This window comes from Chamaea fasciata, unplaced genomic scaffold (assembly GCF_029207755.1).
Source record: "Chamaea fasciata isolate MVZ Bird 193981 ecotype frontalis unplaced genomic scaffold, bChaFas1.0.hap1 SCAF_24, whole genome shotgun sequence".
Taxonomy (NCBI): domain Eukaryota; kingdom Metazoa; phylum Chordata; class Aves; order Passeriformes; family Sylviidae; genus Chamaea; species Chamaea fasciata.
This window is the reverse complement of record NW_027094109.1, coordinates 6,314,251-6,330,645: the sequence shown is the minus strand read 5'-3', so window position 1 is coordinate 6,330,645 and position 16,395 is coordinate 6,314,251. Positions and strand designations below refer to the sequence as shown.

The window sequence follows — 16,395 nt, the reverse complement described above, 5'->3', positions numbered from 1 at the left end:
GTTCTCCAAATATTTGCCTTCATCCCTGTGCCAGGAGCTGGGGAGCAGAGATGGACAGAAACCATGTCCTCAGCAGGGATGCTGTCCGCCCACCTTCACTCACTCCCTGAGGGCCGGAGGGCAGATTTCCCATTGGGAAAATACTGCACCACGGATTTTGGAGCATATCCTGGAGCCTGGCTGCACTCTAAGGCCACCAGCACAAACCAAACACGAACCCATCCTAATTCTCCTCTTCCAGGGCAGCACATTCTGCCCAAGCATCCTTGCTGTGCTCCAGGACCGTCCTCGGCAGGCAGGAGCTCCTGCCGTGACCTTGACGGAACAGAGGGAAAGCCCCTGCCCAGGTAACAGTCTCTGCATATTGATGGCCCCCAGGGAAGGCAGAGGCGAAGCACAGATGCCCACAAGCTTTTCTTCTTGCAAGGCTGTGCCGGAGATAGCGAGGGGAGAGAAAAAGCGAGGGAGAAGAAACGCACGGACACACGCTCCCCTTCATCTCACACTCCTGCCCTCGCTCAGAAACCTTATCAGCATCTCTAAGAGATCACATTTTGCCCTCTGGAAAAGCCAGCGGAGAGGAGCTGCCAGCTCTGTTGGTGTCCTGGGTTCCATTTTCTGCCCCTGGCCCTGAGATACCCGGGGTGCAGGAGCATCTTATTCCCTCAAACCATTTGCATCTCCCTCCTGCTTCCCACCTCACCCACTCTTTCCACTGCTCCAAGCACAGCCAGGGAATGAACAGACTCCCTGTCACTCACCCGCTCCCACCCCAGCTTTTGGTCCCAACAGCATTTTGGGGAGGGAAGCAGCTCTCACCTCACCCCAGCCAAGGAACCACCAGCTCCGCACTCTGCTCCCGGGTCACGCTTGTGCATCGATCCCTTTTCCCCCTGCAATGCTCAGAGCATGTTAACATCCCACCTTTCCTGTCTGCCCTTCAGGGTGACCCAGAGCTCCCGGGAACCCGTGTGTGTGCCCACGCCAGCCGAGCTGCCCAGATAATTACGCGATGTTCCACCTCCCTGGGATTACTGAGTTTTCCTTCCCTTCCCCTCAATAAATATGGATGCACAGCTGCTGCTAAACAGAACCAACAGCAATAAGGAGGGGCAGGCTGCAAGGCACTGCTCCCTCCCTCCCTGTGCTCCCGGCCCTGCCACTGGCCTGGATTCAGGCGGATTGGAGGTGAGGGGTGGATCGGGGTTTTCCTCCCCAAGTGCCAGGCTCAGGTGTCTGTGAAGACAAAAGAATGCCAACAAACACCTGGGGAAGAAGATGGGATTTAACAGAAAATGAGGCAGCACAGCTTCTCCTGCAGCCTCGCCCCAGAGCCTGGAAGGAAACGTGGAGATTAAAGAGTTGAACGCTTCCCGTGAAGGCACCACGGGAATGCCACATCCCAGTGCTTCCTCCCGGCCTTTAAAGGGAAGGATATGCTCTGCTCCATTTATTAATCTCCTAATCACTAAATTAATTTCCATCTCAGTTACAGCACGCTCGGAGTCTATTAGTAAATCCTGGCCTGGCTGCTTGGCAACTTTTGTTGTAAGATTCCTATTAGATCATGTTTCAAACGGCGGAGATGGAGCAGTTATTATCTTAATAAGTCCAACATTAAAGGCACTGCAGTGGGGATGGGAGCCCTCCTGCTGCTCGCAGCGCTGCATCCAGGCACGCACAGCACACCTGGGCGCATCCCGCACCTCCCACCCGTGGAGAGCCCACCCTGCATCCCGAGCATCGCGGGGCCGGCTCCGTGCCCTGTGCTCCCGCTGCCGACCAGGGCTGCTCTCCTGCTGGGCCTCATTCCAGAGCCTGAGGCTGTCATTCCGGGGAGGAACGACCAGGGATGTTCGCTCACTCGTCTGTGAACTGATTTTTGCCCAGCCCGTGGCACAGCCCCTGCAGGGGCAGAGGGGCATCGGGCAGGACCGGCTGTGGGGGGCTCAGGGCCAGCTCTGGGGGACAGGGGCAGCACGGGGGGACGGCAGGCACCGAGTGCCCCCCGCGCCGGGCAGGAGGCCGTGCCAGCTCTGCGGCACTGCCAGCCGCCCCTCTCCCCCCGCGCCGCCGCGCCGCACGCCGGCTCCTCCGGCTCATTGGCGTGAAATTTAATTTGCAGCAATCAGCTGGAGGTGAGGCAGGCGCCGAATTAGCTCGACGTGGTGCTCTCGCCTCCGCCCAGGCCCCCTCCCCGGCCGGCAGGCGGAGACACGCGGTCCCCTGCCTGTCCCCGCATCCCGACAGGGGACACCCAGCCGGGGCAGCGCTGCGGAGCCGGGACCGGCCGGAGCTGCCGCTGCTCCCGCCCGGATCCTCGGGCGCCGCGGAGGGTGAGTTATGGCGTGGCTGGATGCACACATATTCTGATAAGGAAGAATAATAACTTGTCAAAGATACATATGATATGTGTTTTCTTTCCAGACAGAATATATATTGGGATAATTCATCAACTCGGCCTGGCACTGGCCAGGAGAGAGAAAGAAGAGAAAAAGAAAGTCAATAAAAAGAAGTCAAAGCAGAAAAACCCCTTGGCAGCGAGGGCTGTCTCCCGGCAGGATCCCTCTGCTCTGAGCCGTGTCTGGCAGGAACTCCTCGGCTGCTCCACTGGAATCTGGACTGCATCCACAGGGATGGTGTGCCACGGGCACCACGGTGGGCTGCAGTGAGCACGGCCCCAGCCACGCCAGGGCTGGGGAGGGGAATGAAATGGGAGTGAAAGAAACGCTGCTTTGGGCCCCAACTCACCCAACTGCTGCCAAACCCTGCCCTGAGCTCCCTTCTGAGGAGGAGTGTGGCACAAACACCACCACACCGAGGGATGAAGGCTGGCACATCCCAAACCAGCACACCCAGGGACTGTGGGAAGATGCAAAGGGATTTGTAAAGTGATTTGTCAACTGACAAGCAGAAATATATTACCAATTTAGGCCCGTGATTTGCCTGCAACTTTTTTATCCTTGAGATGTTGTTGAACAGATTAAAGTGTCAGCTTTGATCCATGCATTTGGATGGAAACATAAATATTGCTGGCTCTTCTCCTCCCGGCCAGCACCTGCCCCAGGTGAGCGTGCCCAGGGGTGCTGCCCACCCACGTGCCCATCCCTCCGCCCCAGCACCAGCCCCAGGAATGCCAGGATGGCAGGGCTAGGCCTGCAATTACTCTGACTCCTCATTTAGTAGGAGTTTGGCTGGACCTGCCCATGTTTTAAAGTTTGTGTAGAGCACGGGCTCAGCTGGAGAGTGCAGGGTGGGTTTTGGATGCACCTGGGACGTGGGATGCACATCTCAGGTGCAGGATGAGCCCCTGGGACAGTCCCAGCCCCAGCAGGCACAGCCCAGTGAGCAGAGATCACCCTTCTGGGGGATTCCCTGATGCAGAAATATGCAGCATCATTCCATTTCCAGGCAGGGAAACAAATGAGTCCCTGCTTGCTCCCCTCTCCTGTTTTCCCCTCCTTCCCACCCTCATTTGATCCCACTCCATGTGGCAACATCAAACGAGTGTTGAATATTTTAGCTCCTGTAAAATATTTATATTATAAGGCACGGAAGGAAATCGGTGGCTTCCAGGCCATGTAAACATATGCCTGGGAACAGCTGGATCCCTGGCAGTGCTGGGGGAGGATGGGGCTGCACAGCTGCTGCATTCCCAGGTATGGAAAGCCCTGAGAAGCCCAAGCACCACGCGTGGGGCAGGGCAGGGAGCACCAGGATCTCGGAACCCAAACCTCTGCCAGGGTCTGCCCAACCCTGACCTGAACAGTCAGCCCCAGGCAGCTCCTCTGCCCTGTCCTGGGGAAGGGTGGGCAAAGGGGGTGCTCTGAGCCCCCAGAGGAGCCAGGGCATGGCGAGGGCCTGGCCTTTGCCCAGTGACTGGAGATTAATTGAGGCCTGCCATTAAAATGTCACCGAGAAAATTATTAACTTAAGGTAAACCACTTCCACGCGTCAAAAGCAAAGGCAATCAGTCCCAGGCATGTCCCCCTAGGAAATTATGTGGAGTAATTAATCAAAAAGCTAATGAGAAATGTGTTTTCTTTCCCAGCCTAACACCACATCATATTCTTATTAGCCAAGGTTATTACAATAGTAATCATGCATGCTCCGAGTTCAGATTGGGTTTTTTGCTCCGCTGCCACCAATTTAGAAAGCCATTAATGGGAAAGATAAACCCCGATACACAAACCAGCCCTTTGTGTCTGTGTGCCCACGGGTGCTCCTCGCCACGCATGACCTGTGCCCGCTGTCACACGTTCCCTGTCACCCCATCCCTGCCCACCACGCTGCCCCAAACCAGGGATCTGCTGAGCCGAGGCTGCTGGATCCCCTCTGGATCCCCTCTGTCCCGCTCTGCTCTCCCAGCCTTCCCCAGCATGGAAATCAACACCCAAACTCCAGCTGCAGCTCTCCCTGCACACAGAGACGGATTAGGGAGACAGGGAATGGTGTGATTTGTGAGCACCCTGTTCTAGCACCGCTCATCCCTTCTCCAAACCTATCCCGCTTATTCAGATGCCCAGAAGGACCCAAGTAATTCCATAAATCTGGCGGCAAGCAGGTAATCTGCTGCTCCAGTGGGTTCCCCCCGGGCCCAGCTGGGAGCGCAGCCACCTGCCAATCTCAGCAGCCCTAAAATGCACCGTCAGCAGCCAGCGCAGGGAAACGGCCCTGCTTGATATTCAGCATTAAATAATTCAGCCCCCACAGAGAGACGGGGGAGAAGAATGAGCCTGACAAAAAATATAAAGATTTCCTATGGCCCGTTAAAAATGCATTGACCTGATTAGCTCACAGGCGGGATGCTGAGCCACGCCAGGGCCGAGCAGGGAATCCCAGTCTGCAGTGACAGTGGCACGGAGAGGACCTTGGCAGGCAAATCCCACTCCACAGAGTGCAGCAGCACCTTCTCTGCTTTATTTTTGTCCGTGTCTTCTTGCTAAATCCCTTTTTCCTTGCTTGCACACGTGTGACACATGGGAGATGCTGCTGCAGGGGGGCCTTTTCTTCACAGAACCACAGGATCATTTCGGTAGGAAAAGACCTCCAAGATCATCAAGCCCAACCTCTGAGTGGTCACCACGGTGCCAACCAGACCAGAGCACTGAGTGCCACGTCCCGTTACTCTATGTCCTTGCTCAGGGACATCCCACACCTCCCCTGTGCAGCCCTGGGAGCTCCCTCGGGGCTCGGTGGGCACAAGCCAGAGGGTCAGAGCTGCCCACCTGCCCCGAGGGACCCTGCCGTGCCCTGAGCAGCCCCCCTGAGCCCCCCTGCCCCGCTGCCTCCCACCCGCCACGCTGCTGAGGAATCCCCACAGCCTCCCAAGGATGTTTGGCAGCTCCGGCTTTGATGTGTGGATTAATGAGAACTGACACCGCTGGAGCTGAGCCTTCAGAAGCCCAAAGGCAGGGCCCGGGGCAAGACTGGAGGGGACGAGGCTCTCTGAGCGCTCCCTTTGATTGCTCCGCGCTCGCCTTCGCCTCCCGGCCGCGGGACCCGCCGGGCCGGGGCCGCAGCTGCGGCTTTCGGGGCCGGCGGCGGCACGGCCCGGCTGCCCGGGGCTGGGGGCCGCAGAGGTGCCCGGAGCCCCGCTGCTCCCGCTGGGCACCGTCCCTGGGGCTGGATTCATCCCCGGCACAGCCACCGAGCACGCGCCCATGTCCCATGGAAGCCACCCGGGACACAGGGGGAGGGCACAGGGGGAGGGCACAGGGGGAGGGCACAGGGAAGGGCACAGGGAAGGACACAGGGGAAGGGCACAGGGAAGGGCACAGGGGAAGGGCACAGGCAAGGGCACAGGGAAGGACACAGGGGAAGGGCACAGGCAAGGGCACAGGGGCTCCCCCCAGCGCTGGATTTCCACCGGCCCAAAGGGATGCGCTGTTCCCGTGCCTGCGATGGGACCCTGCTCCGGGCTGGGACCTCACGTGTGGCACTTGAGCGGGGCTGGACCTGGCCAAGGTCCCGACACGGCTCCGGGAGAGAAAACAACCCCATCAGCATGCACACACCCCGGAGAGCTGCTGCAACGCAATAAACTCCCTCCTAATCCTCTAACTGAACAACCTCCAGGCATAAACCTCGCCGGGATCCCGACAGGAGCACAGCCGGGGGCGAGGAGATGTTTGTGCTGAGCGGGGTGAGGGAGGATGAGGAAAGAGCTGGAATTCCTGCTGCAGCGGGATCCCTGCTGCCAGCACTGCTCCCAGGGCTCTCCACGGTCCCCCAGCGATGTCCTCATCACAGGGGGGACCCTCGGGGAGGGGGCAGAGCTCTGGATGCTGCAGCACTCGGAGCTGGGCCCTCTCTGCCTTCAGCCCCTTAGGAAGAAATCCATTAGCTGCTAATTACACACGGGCCAGAACACCGCCGGGTTGTTGCGGCTGTAAAGCACTCCACAATTATAATCTGCAATTCCTGCTGTAGGGCGTTTACTGGCCGAGCAGCGCCTGATTTACAGCAGGGCACCAGCCTGGTCCCGGGGCTGGGGGTGCCCGCAGGAAGAGGGTCCTGCCCTGAGCCGGCACTGCCACAGCCCCGGGGGCAGCGCAGGTCACCAGGGATGTGGCCACGGGCAGCTGAGCCCTGGGCACGGCTCCTGCCAGCCCTGCCGTCCCTGTCCCCACAGCTGAGGGCACCAGGCTCCGGGCAGTGCCATCCTCCCCTCCCGCACCCCGCACGGGCTGCGGCATCAGCCTTGGCTGATGAAGTTGTAATTCCTGAAGTTCCTCCAAAATGAATATGGATGCACATCTGCCTCCGCTTAGGTGTAACAAATTGGGGGAGATTGTGTTAAATTATGCCGAAACCGTGTCCACGGCCAGCATCCCAACCACCCCAGGCACGGGGTGCTTGTGGCCCGGAGCTGCCGGAATCTTCCACGGGCTGGAAGAAAGAAACGCTGCAGAGTTTTAATTCTTCATCGGTTTAGTGCAGTGAGGGTCCTCTGCAGCCTCCTGCTCCTGGGGAGGACAAGCAGACACTTCCAGAGACCCCATTCCATGGTGGGGACACGGTGCTGTCCCCAGGGCTGGCCGAGGGACACTGAGGCACAGGGAACTTCCCACAGCCCGGCTGTGCAGCCGAGCGTGGCTGGACCGTTGGCCCCATTACCCAGGGCCTTGCTCTCCCTGCCAGATAACGCATCTAAAACGTGTTTATTTCCATCCAGGCTGCTTCTCAATTTGATTATTTATCTCCCGTTTAGCCTCTGACAGATCAAAGGCTCGGCGGAGGGGAAGCGGAGCCGGGCCGCGCATGAAAATGAGCCTTGATACATAATTAATTAACATAAAACAGTTTCATTAGGAGACGGTGTTACACGGCTGTTTGTCTTAAAAATTTAAGCTGTGTAAAGAGCACGGGGGAAGGCACACCTCCCTGCCAGCCCCTTTCCTGGTGCTGCCCATCCCAACCCGGCTCCAGCTCCCCGGAGCACCGGGAGGGACCAGAGCGTGGCCCCCTCTCCCTGAATCCCGTGCAATGCCTCCTACCCTTGATTATTAATCTGTTTTTAATTCTATTAAGAGATAGCCAGGAGAAAGAGTATCAATTTTAGATTAACAAGGTTATTAGCACTTAATTATGTGAGGTGTCTTTGTAATTGAAAAGGAAAAGAGGAAGCGCCATAAATATCCCGGCCCCCGTGCTCCTGGGGGTTTGCGTGTGGCTCTTTATTCACGAGGCTGTGGAACCATAAATATTAAATATCTGGTGAAAAAAAAAAAAATTACAAGGCAGAGAGAGGATGCCCTCTGGATATTCCGGCGCTGAATGTTCTTGCATTTACAAATATTCATTAGCTGGGATCTGCAAAGTTATTTCCACCAAGACTCGGTGAAGGAGGAAGAGAGAGAGAGGTTATTGAAAAAAAAATAGAGTCTAGAGTAAATATTATTAGTAATTTTTATCTCTGCGTGTCCCTAATTATTCCATAATTAGGAAAAGTGCACATATGCATATACAATCACTAACCTGCCAGTCTCGGGGATTCTCATTCCCAGCCTGGCTGTGGGATGGAGTCACCAGGGAAAACTCTTCTTCCCCGAAAGGCAACGGGGGTGTCTGTGCCCAGGGGGGACCCCACTGTGCCCCCACCGTGCCCCCATGCCCAGGTGCTCCCTGCTGGAAGCCCGAGATGATTCAGGGAGCCACCAGCTCTGCCGAGCACCCACGACCTGGAGCTGCTGCCGCTTGGAGAGACATTAAATGACAAATCTCAGCCTCTTTTTAATTAAAAAATAATACAACTCAGCAGGAAATGGAGCAATAACACAACACTGCCAAAAACCACTTTGCTGGAGCTGTTTAAAAAAACAACAGCCAAGAGGCAGCTGGGGGGAAGAGGCCACCTTCACCTTTGTGGGGACAGGGACAGGACAGGCAGGGGTGGCCGAGGGTCCCCTCCCACCAGTCCCACTCCTGTGGGCACAGGGCTCCCGGGGACAGGAGGTGTCACACCCCAGGAATAAAGCTCTTAATCTAAACTAAACACATTACCACGAGCTCATCAACGAAAATCTAATTACGCTGCGCCAGGCCAGGCTTAATTGCTCGTCCTTGACACGAGCAGCGCCCGTGGAAGATGCCCAGGAGCCAGCCTGGGATTGGAATTATCCTGCTCCCTGGAAAAAGCATAAAAGGAAAACGGGGGAAAAAATACGACTGTGCAATTAGCAGAGAAAGACCAGACAAAGCAGCTGGGTAATTGCTGGGGGAGCTCCCGGGGTTGTTAGCAGGGATGGGGAGCACTGCTGGGATCCCCTGGCAGGCTCCAGAGGGGCACACGGGCAGCGGCAGGAGCACAGGGACACCAAAAAGGGGGGAAATGCCTCAAACCCAGCTTTCCTCACGGCAAAGACAAGCTGGAGCAGCTCCCGAGCCTGGCCCGGCCTCCCCCAGGCACCGCTGGGCTCCTCGTTGGCTGCTCCCACTAATGAGGGAATCGGGATGCAGGAGGTGGCAGAGCCCCGCTGCCTCCCCCGCGCGCTCCTCCCCGACTTATCACCACTCACAGGATGTTTACAATAATTTTTAATTTGCGCAATTATTAATCATTTTTCTATCTGTCTCATTTGCATAATAATTACTCTGCTTGCTGTTTGCCATGACTGTGAATGACAGTGGTTTAAATTAAATTAAGATTTTAATATTCATTTTTTTGGGTTAAAGCTAATCAAAGTTGCTGCTCGGTGCCAAGACCAGGGCTCTGCCCTTCCAGAACCACTAATGAAGAGATCCAGTCCCGGTGTCACTGCTCCATCTCCATCACCCAGCTCATCCCAGAGGATCCCGCAGCGTTTTCCAAGTGTTCTGCTGCCAGAACTGCTCAGACAAGGCCACAGCTGGGACAGGAGATGTGGGATGCAGAACAAGGGCACAGGGACAAACCCAACTCCCTTCTCCCCAGGCAGCACACGGGGACAGGATCGAGGAGGGAGGTGTTCATCACCTGAGCCCCCCCTTTCCTCGCAGATATCCCTTAAAAATAAAATACCTGGTAATGAACAAATAACAGATGTAGAAATCCAGCACAGTGATGAACAAGGAGGTCCTGAGGGTAGGCACCTCGAGAATTTTAAAACCCCAGCCTTCAAAATCAGCTGCAAGAGCAGAACCTGATGGCATTTTCAGGTCCTAAGCACATTTTGTTTAGCACCAACATTTAAAAGTGCTTTTCCTCCTCAGGAGCAGCTTAGAGTCCCAAGAGTGACACGAGCCAGCTGCTGGCATCTGTGGCTCTGCAAGAGCAGCCGCTGTCACCAAGCAGGTGAGGAAGGTACCAGCATCCAGCTCTGCTCACGAGGGTGAATCCAATCATTCCACAGCAGGTTCTTTACATCTCCAGCAGCACTCAGATTAAGTGAGAGCAAAAACGAATGTGTCAAGTGGAACTGCACTTGTGGAGGCTGCAGCTGCCTCGGGTTACAGGGGGAAGTGGAACAGGGCCTCGGTGACAGAAGGGGGAAACACAACTGGAAGCACCTGGCTGGAAATGTGCTGGCTCCTCACACCACCACCCCCTGCTCCCACCCCATCTCCCTGCCCAGCAGGTGCAACAGGGCAGGGAATGGTTCCCCTGCCTTGGAAAAACCACCACCACACAGAATGGAGTAAAAAACCAAACCTGTTATTTACAGGTGAGCACGCAAATCCCAGGGCTGCTGGAAACGTTACACAGGGATGAAAAACACGGATGTCCCAAGAGTCTGGCACTCCAGAGCAGCCTTTGCTGCCATCCCTCCCACCCACGGCCCTCCCAGTGCTGGAGAACCCCTGAAAGGAGCGATGCTGCCCTGCCCCTGCCCACTGCTGCAGCCGAGGCATCTCCATGGAAACCGCTGCCTGCATTTCATCCCTGCTCCCGGGGACCTCAACAGGAACAACTGTATTTATTTCCACAAGTGCTTTCTGGCACGCTGGAAGCTCTGCCCGGCCTCCAGCTCTGAGACTGACAAATCTGCTCACAGCAGAAGGGTTGTTCCACCTCCCACCAGAGCGAGGCCTGGGCAGCAGTGTGGGGGAAGTGCCGAGATCAGCCCCAAATCCAAAGGGGTCTGGGGGCACCAGCTGCTCCAAACTATGAGGGAACCAATTCACCAATTCCAGGTCTTAAGTCCTAATTCTCCACACATTTACTTCTGCTAGAAATAGACCCCTGAAGAATTGCTGAGGCTGCTGAAGATCTTGCTGCCCAATGTAGCACTGCAGGTCACTCTTCCAGTGCCAGAGCATTCCCTGCTCAGTTTCCTGCTTGGACAGGGTCAGGAGAAGCTGAGTTTGAAATTTCCTGCACGTTGGTGACCCTGGGATCTACATGGCAAAAAAACTGCATAACCTCAACAAAGGATCAGAAGTTCAACTTAACCTGAGTTCTGGAGCAGACTGACCCACTGCATGGGGGTAACTCGCCCAAGTGTTCAGCAGATCTTCACCTGAGATTTAGGACACCTGAAGACTTGGGAACTGCTCTCAGAGGTCAAAGCATTTGGCATAGAACAGAAGTTTGTCAGAAAACAAACAAGAAACGGGTGTCCTCCCCAGAGAGCTGGAGGCTCTGGCTGACAGGAAATCCAGCCTTGGTCCAGTGGGTGCTGAATGCCGAGGACAGGGCTTGTTCCAGGGAGAGCCGGCCGTGGCTCAGGGCTCTGGCAGTGTGTGGTGCTGTGGCTCACTGCAGGAGCTCTCCCCTACATGTCCTCCACGCTCCACTTGTAGGCGAGCTCCTGCACCGCCTTCTTGTTGGCAATGCGGGCAAAGCGCTGCTGCTCGAACCCGTTGGACCTGCAAAGGGACACCCAGTGACAGGAGCTGCTGGCCACGGCCTCTTCTGACAACTTTCCCACTAATTTACCCTGGCTCAGTCTCCACCTGGACCTGTGGTTACCAAGGGCTGATACCTCCGAAGTTCCTCACCTCCCCGTGTCCCCTCAGTCCCATCACCCATTTGTAACTTAATCCAATCAATCTTGCAACTGCCAACACCCTCCCTCATCCCATAACTGGGAACCTTTACACTGGGAACTCCCTGAAGCAAAACTCCTTCACTTCTACTGTTATTCCAACAGGAACAAGTACCTGTCCACGCCGTCCCAGCGATGCCCGGGCCAGATGTTAAACCTGTTGAGTGGAGGTGCTGGTCCCTTGTACCTGGGTTTTTCTGGAACACAAAGAGCAGATGTTTTCAGCACAGCCAGGTGGTCACATCCTCACCCACCCAGGAGGTGTGGTACAGGTGGAGAGCCCAGGCTCCTGACAGACAGCTACAGCTCCCAAAGGCTCACTGTGACAAACTGCTGAGTTTTCAGTCACCAGGCCCTGCTCTCCCAGTTAACAACTCATGTAACTGTTACTGCTAACAAGCCAGGAACTCCAGAGAGTCCAGAAGGCCCCCAGGACTCAGCTGCTGCAGCAGCCTTTGGCTGTTTACTGAACAGATTTTACAAATTTAAATTTTTACAAATTTACTGAGCTGCATTTCTGCACTGCTGATGCCTTAAACCACACACAGGTGTATTCCAGAGGCAAACCTTTCTCCTTGTTCTCCTTGGCCTTCCTTTTCTTGATGAGAGCAGCCATGGGGTCTCCTTCCCTCTCCTGTTCCCTCAGCATTCGATCCAGGTCCTGGTCATCGATGTAACGGGCCAGGGGCTTCTGCATCTCCTTGACTGCATCCTCCACGTTCTGCTGCTGCTGCCTCTCCTGTGCCAGCCTGGAAAACACACACAGTCACCCAAACCCACGCCATCGCACCCTGGGACTCGTTCTATCTGCACGATGGGTCACACCCCTGAACTCCCACTGCCTGTGCAGCATTCCCAAAGCACCTCCAGCCAAGGAAGGGATTCCAGACACGTGGAACACACACTGGTCCCTGGCTCAACCTCAGAAGGTAACACCAGTCTGGCAGCAGATCCAAACTAAAACCAGGAGATGGGAGGCCCAAGGGCTGTGCTTAGGAGTCCCTTACTCACCCTTTTCCCCACTTGGCATACTGCTCTTCTCTCTTGGCCTCCGCCTCAGCCTTCAGCCTCTGTTCCAGCTGCTCCTGGGCCAGGTTCCTCTTGCGGCCCGACTTGTCCCGGAACACGGTCTGAGCGTTCCGGGATTCCTCTGGCAGGGATAGATGCCTCCAGTCACACACTTTGGAACGTTTTACCACCTCCAAACAATTCAATGACTTTAACTGTGACTTCTCCTTTGCTTGTCCTAATCTCCCAGAGAGCCTGTCACCCAGAGCCAGGCAGGATGTCAGCTTCTGCTTTTCCCTGCTGCCCCACACAGACTCTGAGCTCTCTGATTACCCATCAGCTCCTTCAGACTTGCAGAGGAAAAGCATTTCACACTCCCTGTGATTTCCCTGGCATCGCCCTGAAATCCCCACGAGGAACAGTGACCCTGGCCAAGGCTTCCAGCAGTATATCCAGCTGCAGCTCCACAGGGATGCTCCCCACCAGCATCCCAGGGCCTGAGGGAGCAGAGGAGGAGAAGGGGAGCTGGGGCTGGGCTGTGTTCCACACTCCCACCTTCCAGGTGCTTGGTGCTCCTCTCGTGCTTCCGGAGCTCCTGCTTCTCCCTCTGCAGCACATCTGCTGACACCAGGCCAGCTTTGGCCCCGGATGACATCGTGTTAGCCTGGAAATCACACAAATCCCACAGTCACAGCTGGCTGAGAGGCGGCAGCCAGGGAAGGCAGAACGAGGGGTGATCCAAAGCACAGGGACAGTCATGTTAGAGCCACTTGTACAAAAACTTCCCCAGTTTGTCAGTCACTGCACTTCCACAGCTGGAAGGGAAAGAGGCAGCCTTTACCTTCTTGGGGGAGGCCTTGGCATCCCGGTGATGCTCCGGGGGACTCCGTGACCTGTGCTGGTCCTTCTGGGCAGGTGAAGTCCGTCCTGGAGGAGATAAACCAGAGAGTGAGCATTTGCTGATTCCTCCAAGAGGATCACACTCAGGGAACCACTATGGACACAGCCCAGGCTGCAGCAGAGGCGCTCCAGCTTGGGTAAACTCTCACCCAGCTGTGCACGAGCACAGTGACAAGGCAGTGCTGTGCCTCCAGGGACAGACCCCTGTGTGTGACAGACACAGCCGTGCCAGGGGAGCACCAGCCCACAGCACTCACCTGTGGCAGCGTGGATCCCAGGGAGTCCCCAGGACACACACGTGTGACACGCACCTTTCGTTCGGCTCCTTTTCCCACTCGGGGAGCCCGGCTTCTCTCTCCGAGGTGACAAATCCTGACGCTGCCGTCGGGGAGGTGACAAGTCTGGCGTGTCATGACGCCGTCTCCTGGGAGGGGAGGGGTCAGGGGTGTCGTGACGCTGCTGTCTCCTGGGAGGGGACAGATCTGGCGTGTCGTGACGCTGCCTTCTAGGAGGGGAGGGGTCAGGGGTGTCGTGACGCTGCCGCCGCCGGGGAGGGGACAGATCTGGGGTGCCAGGACGTCGTTTCCTGGGAGGGGACGGGTCAGGGGTGTCATGACGGTGTCTCCGGGGAGGGGAGGGGTCAGGGGTGTCGTGACGCTGCCGCTGCCAGGGAGGGGACAGATCTGGGGTGTCATGACGCTGCTTTTTGGGAGGTGACAAGTTTGGTGTGTCGTGGCGCTGTCTCTGGGGAGGGGACAGGTCAGGGGTGTCGTGACGTTTTCTCCTAGGAGGGGACAGGTCAGGGGTGTCGTGACGTTTTCTCCTAGGAGGGGACACATCGGGGGTGTCGTGACGTTTTCTCCTAGGAGGGGACACATCGGGGGTGTCGTGACGTTTTCTCCTAGGAGGGGACGGGTCAGGGGTGTCGTGACGTTTTCTCCTAGGAGGGGACAGGTCAGGGGTGTCGTGACGTTTTCTCCTAGGAGGGGACACATCGGGGGTGTCGTGACGTTTTCTCCTAGGAGGGGACGGGTCAGGGGTGTCGTGACGTTTTCTCCTAGGAGGGGACAGGTCAGGGGTGTCGTGACGTTTTCTCCTAGGAGGGGACACGTCAGGGGTGTCATGACGTTTTCTCCTAGGAGGGGATGGGTCAGGAGTGTCGTGACGTTTTCTCCTAGGAGGGGATGGGTCAGGAGTGTCATGACGCTGTCTCCTAGGAGGGGATGGGTCAGGAGTGTCATGACGGTGTCTCCGGGGAGGGGACGTATCGGGGGTGTCGTGGCGCTGTCTCCGGGGAGGGGACACGTCAGGGGTGTCGTGACGTTTTCTCCTAGGAGGGGATGGGTCAGGGGTGTCGTGGCGCTGTCTCCGGGGAGGGGACACGTCGGGGGTGTCGTGGCGCTGCCGTCCCGGAGCAGAGAGGCCCAAGGAGCCGTTGTGTTTCCCCGCTGGGGGCGAGGGCTCGGGGGAGTCGTGGCGACGCCGCCTGCGAGGGCAGAGAAGGTGACAATGAGTTTGTGTTCGGTTTGTTTGGAAACAAAGCCGAGTCAGCCAAGGCTGGGAACAGCTTTGTGAACTCGGATTCTTTTGGATTCTGCGCCCCAGCCTTCCCAGAGCAGATCCCAAACCCTCCAAGGCAGCCTGGACCCCAGCACAGCTGGAATTTTAAAGTCTCCACCATCACTATCATTAAATCTGACAGGGATCATCACTCCCATCTCCCTGGCAATGTCACAAACACCCAGAGCTGCCAGTCCTCTGCCCCAGGCGGGGATTATCCAGCAGGGAAAAGGATCCAGAAGTGCCCACGTTTCCCAGCAAAACACCTGCAAAGCACAGGACCAGACAGTCAGACCCAGAGGACCAGAGCAGAAGTCCTGGCTGGAGCCCCCATACCTCGTGGCAGACTTGGCAGGTCCCGAAACATCCGAACTCTGCGAGTCCTCGTCTGAAGGGAAGGAATGGGAATCACCATCAGCAGGGCTCTGCACAGCTCAGCAGCCCTCCAGCAGCTCAAGGATTATTATTTTTGACTGGCATCATTGTTTGGAGAAGCCAAACGTTAGGGAGAGAGGCCAGAAGGGGCGGCTCTCACCTCCTAGAAGCTTCCATTTGGAGTTTGTCCTGAATTCCTCCATGAGCTTCACCTCATCGGGGCGCTCATCGATGAACTCTGCCACCTGCAAACAGCACAGCCAACACCAGGCTCACAGAAAGGCATAATCCCCACTCCTCACCTAAGCCCAGCAACCCCGGTCCCTCTGCCTTGCTCCAGCAGCTGTTCTGGAGCACAGAAGCCCCGTGCTGGCCCCGGGAACACACGGGTACATAAAGAACGGGCTGCTTTGATCCTTCTTCCAGAGCTCCGAGCAGGAATCCCACCCATCCCTGAGGCAGAGCCCACCACAGCACAGGGCAGGGAGAGGCGCTTTCTTCCCAAAGGGAGACACGAGGTGGCCGTAAGAACGGACGGAGGCTGCGAGAGCGCGTCTGACGGGACTCCGCGCTCACCACCGGCATGTCCGCTTCGTCCTCCTCCTCCTCCTTCTCCGGGGCGGCGGCGATGCTGTTCCAGCTCACATCGTCATCCACGATCCGCATCCTGGGAGAGGGGAGAGGCGCTGCCGTCAGGGCCCCACGGGAGCGCCCCGGCCCCGCGGGGAGGGCGGCTCCGGAGAGGGGATGCCGGGGCGCTGGGGGCTCCCCAAGGCCGGGCCGCGCACGGAGCAGCGCCCGCTGCCCCCTTCCCCCGGGACTCACCCGGCTCTGCCGCTGCCGCCCGGCGGCTTCTTCTTGCGGCGGCGGCGGGGCTGGGCGGGCTCGGCGGGGCCGCTCAGGTACCGCCGCAGGTACTCGGCCTTGGACACTCCCGGCGCCGCCATCGCGCTCTGACGCACAACAGCGGCGACGGCAGGAACGGGCGGGGCCGAGAGCGGCGGGCCGGGGGTGGGCGTGGCCACAGCCATAAATGGAGTTGTGCCGGGAGAGGGGCGTGGCCAGGAAAACAAAACGAGCTGGG

General features: G+C 57.3%; 1 protein-coding gene across 1 annotated transcript; it reads right to left on the bottom strand.

The window, feature by feature from the left end:
• Positions 1 to 10,114: 10,114 nt before the first annotated feature.
• BUD13 (BUD13 homolog) lies at positions 10,115 to 16,290 on the bottom strand. The gene is made up of 11 exons (XM_066203424.1): positions 16,137 to 16,290; positions 15,888 to 15,978; positions 15,472 to 15,556; positions 15,273 to 15,324; positions 13,688 to 14,862; positions 13,318 to 13,403; positions 13,032 to 13,140; positions 12,480 to 12,618; positions 12,036 to 12,217; positions 11,584 to 11,665; positions 10,115 to 11,289 (listed from the first exon to the last, which is right to left on the bottom strand). The coding sequence occupies exons 1-11, from the start codon at positions 16,256 to 16,258 to the stop codon at positions 11,196 to 11,198; spliced, it is 2,217 nt and encodes a 738-aa protein (XP_066059521.1). The 5' UTR covers positions 16,259 to 16,290; the 3' UTR covers positions 10,115 to 11,195.
• Between the last annotated feature and the right edge of the window lie 105 nt (positions 16,291 to 16,395).

What these genes read in the sequence shown, in the direction of transcription:
- BUD13 (XM_066203424.1), bottom strand. Translation starts at nt 16,258, where the DNA reads ATGGCGGCGCCGGGAGTGTCCAAGGCCGAGTACCTGCGGCGGTACCTG. An exon ending in GGCGGCAGCGGCAGAGCCGG is followed by an intron (nt 15,979 to 16,136) that starts GTGAGTCCCGGG and finishes CCCCTCTCCCAG; the next exon opens with GATGCGGATCGTGGATGACG. An exon ending in TATGCCAAGTGGGGAAAAGG is followed by an intron (nt 12,218 to 12,479) that starts GTGAGTAAGGGA and finishes TGTGTTTTCCAG; the next exon opens with GCTGGCACAGGAGAGGCAGC.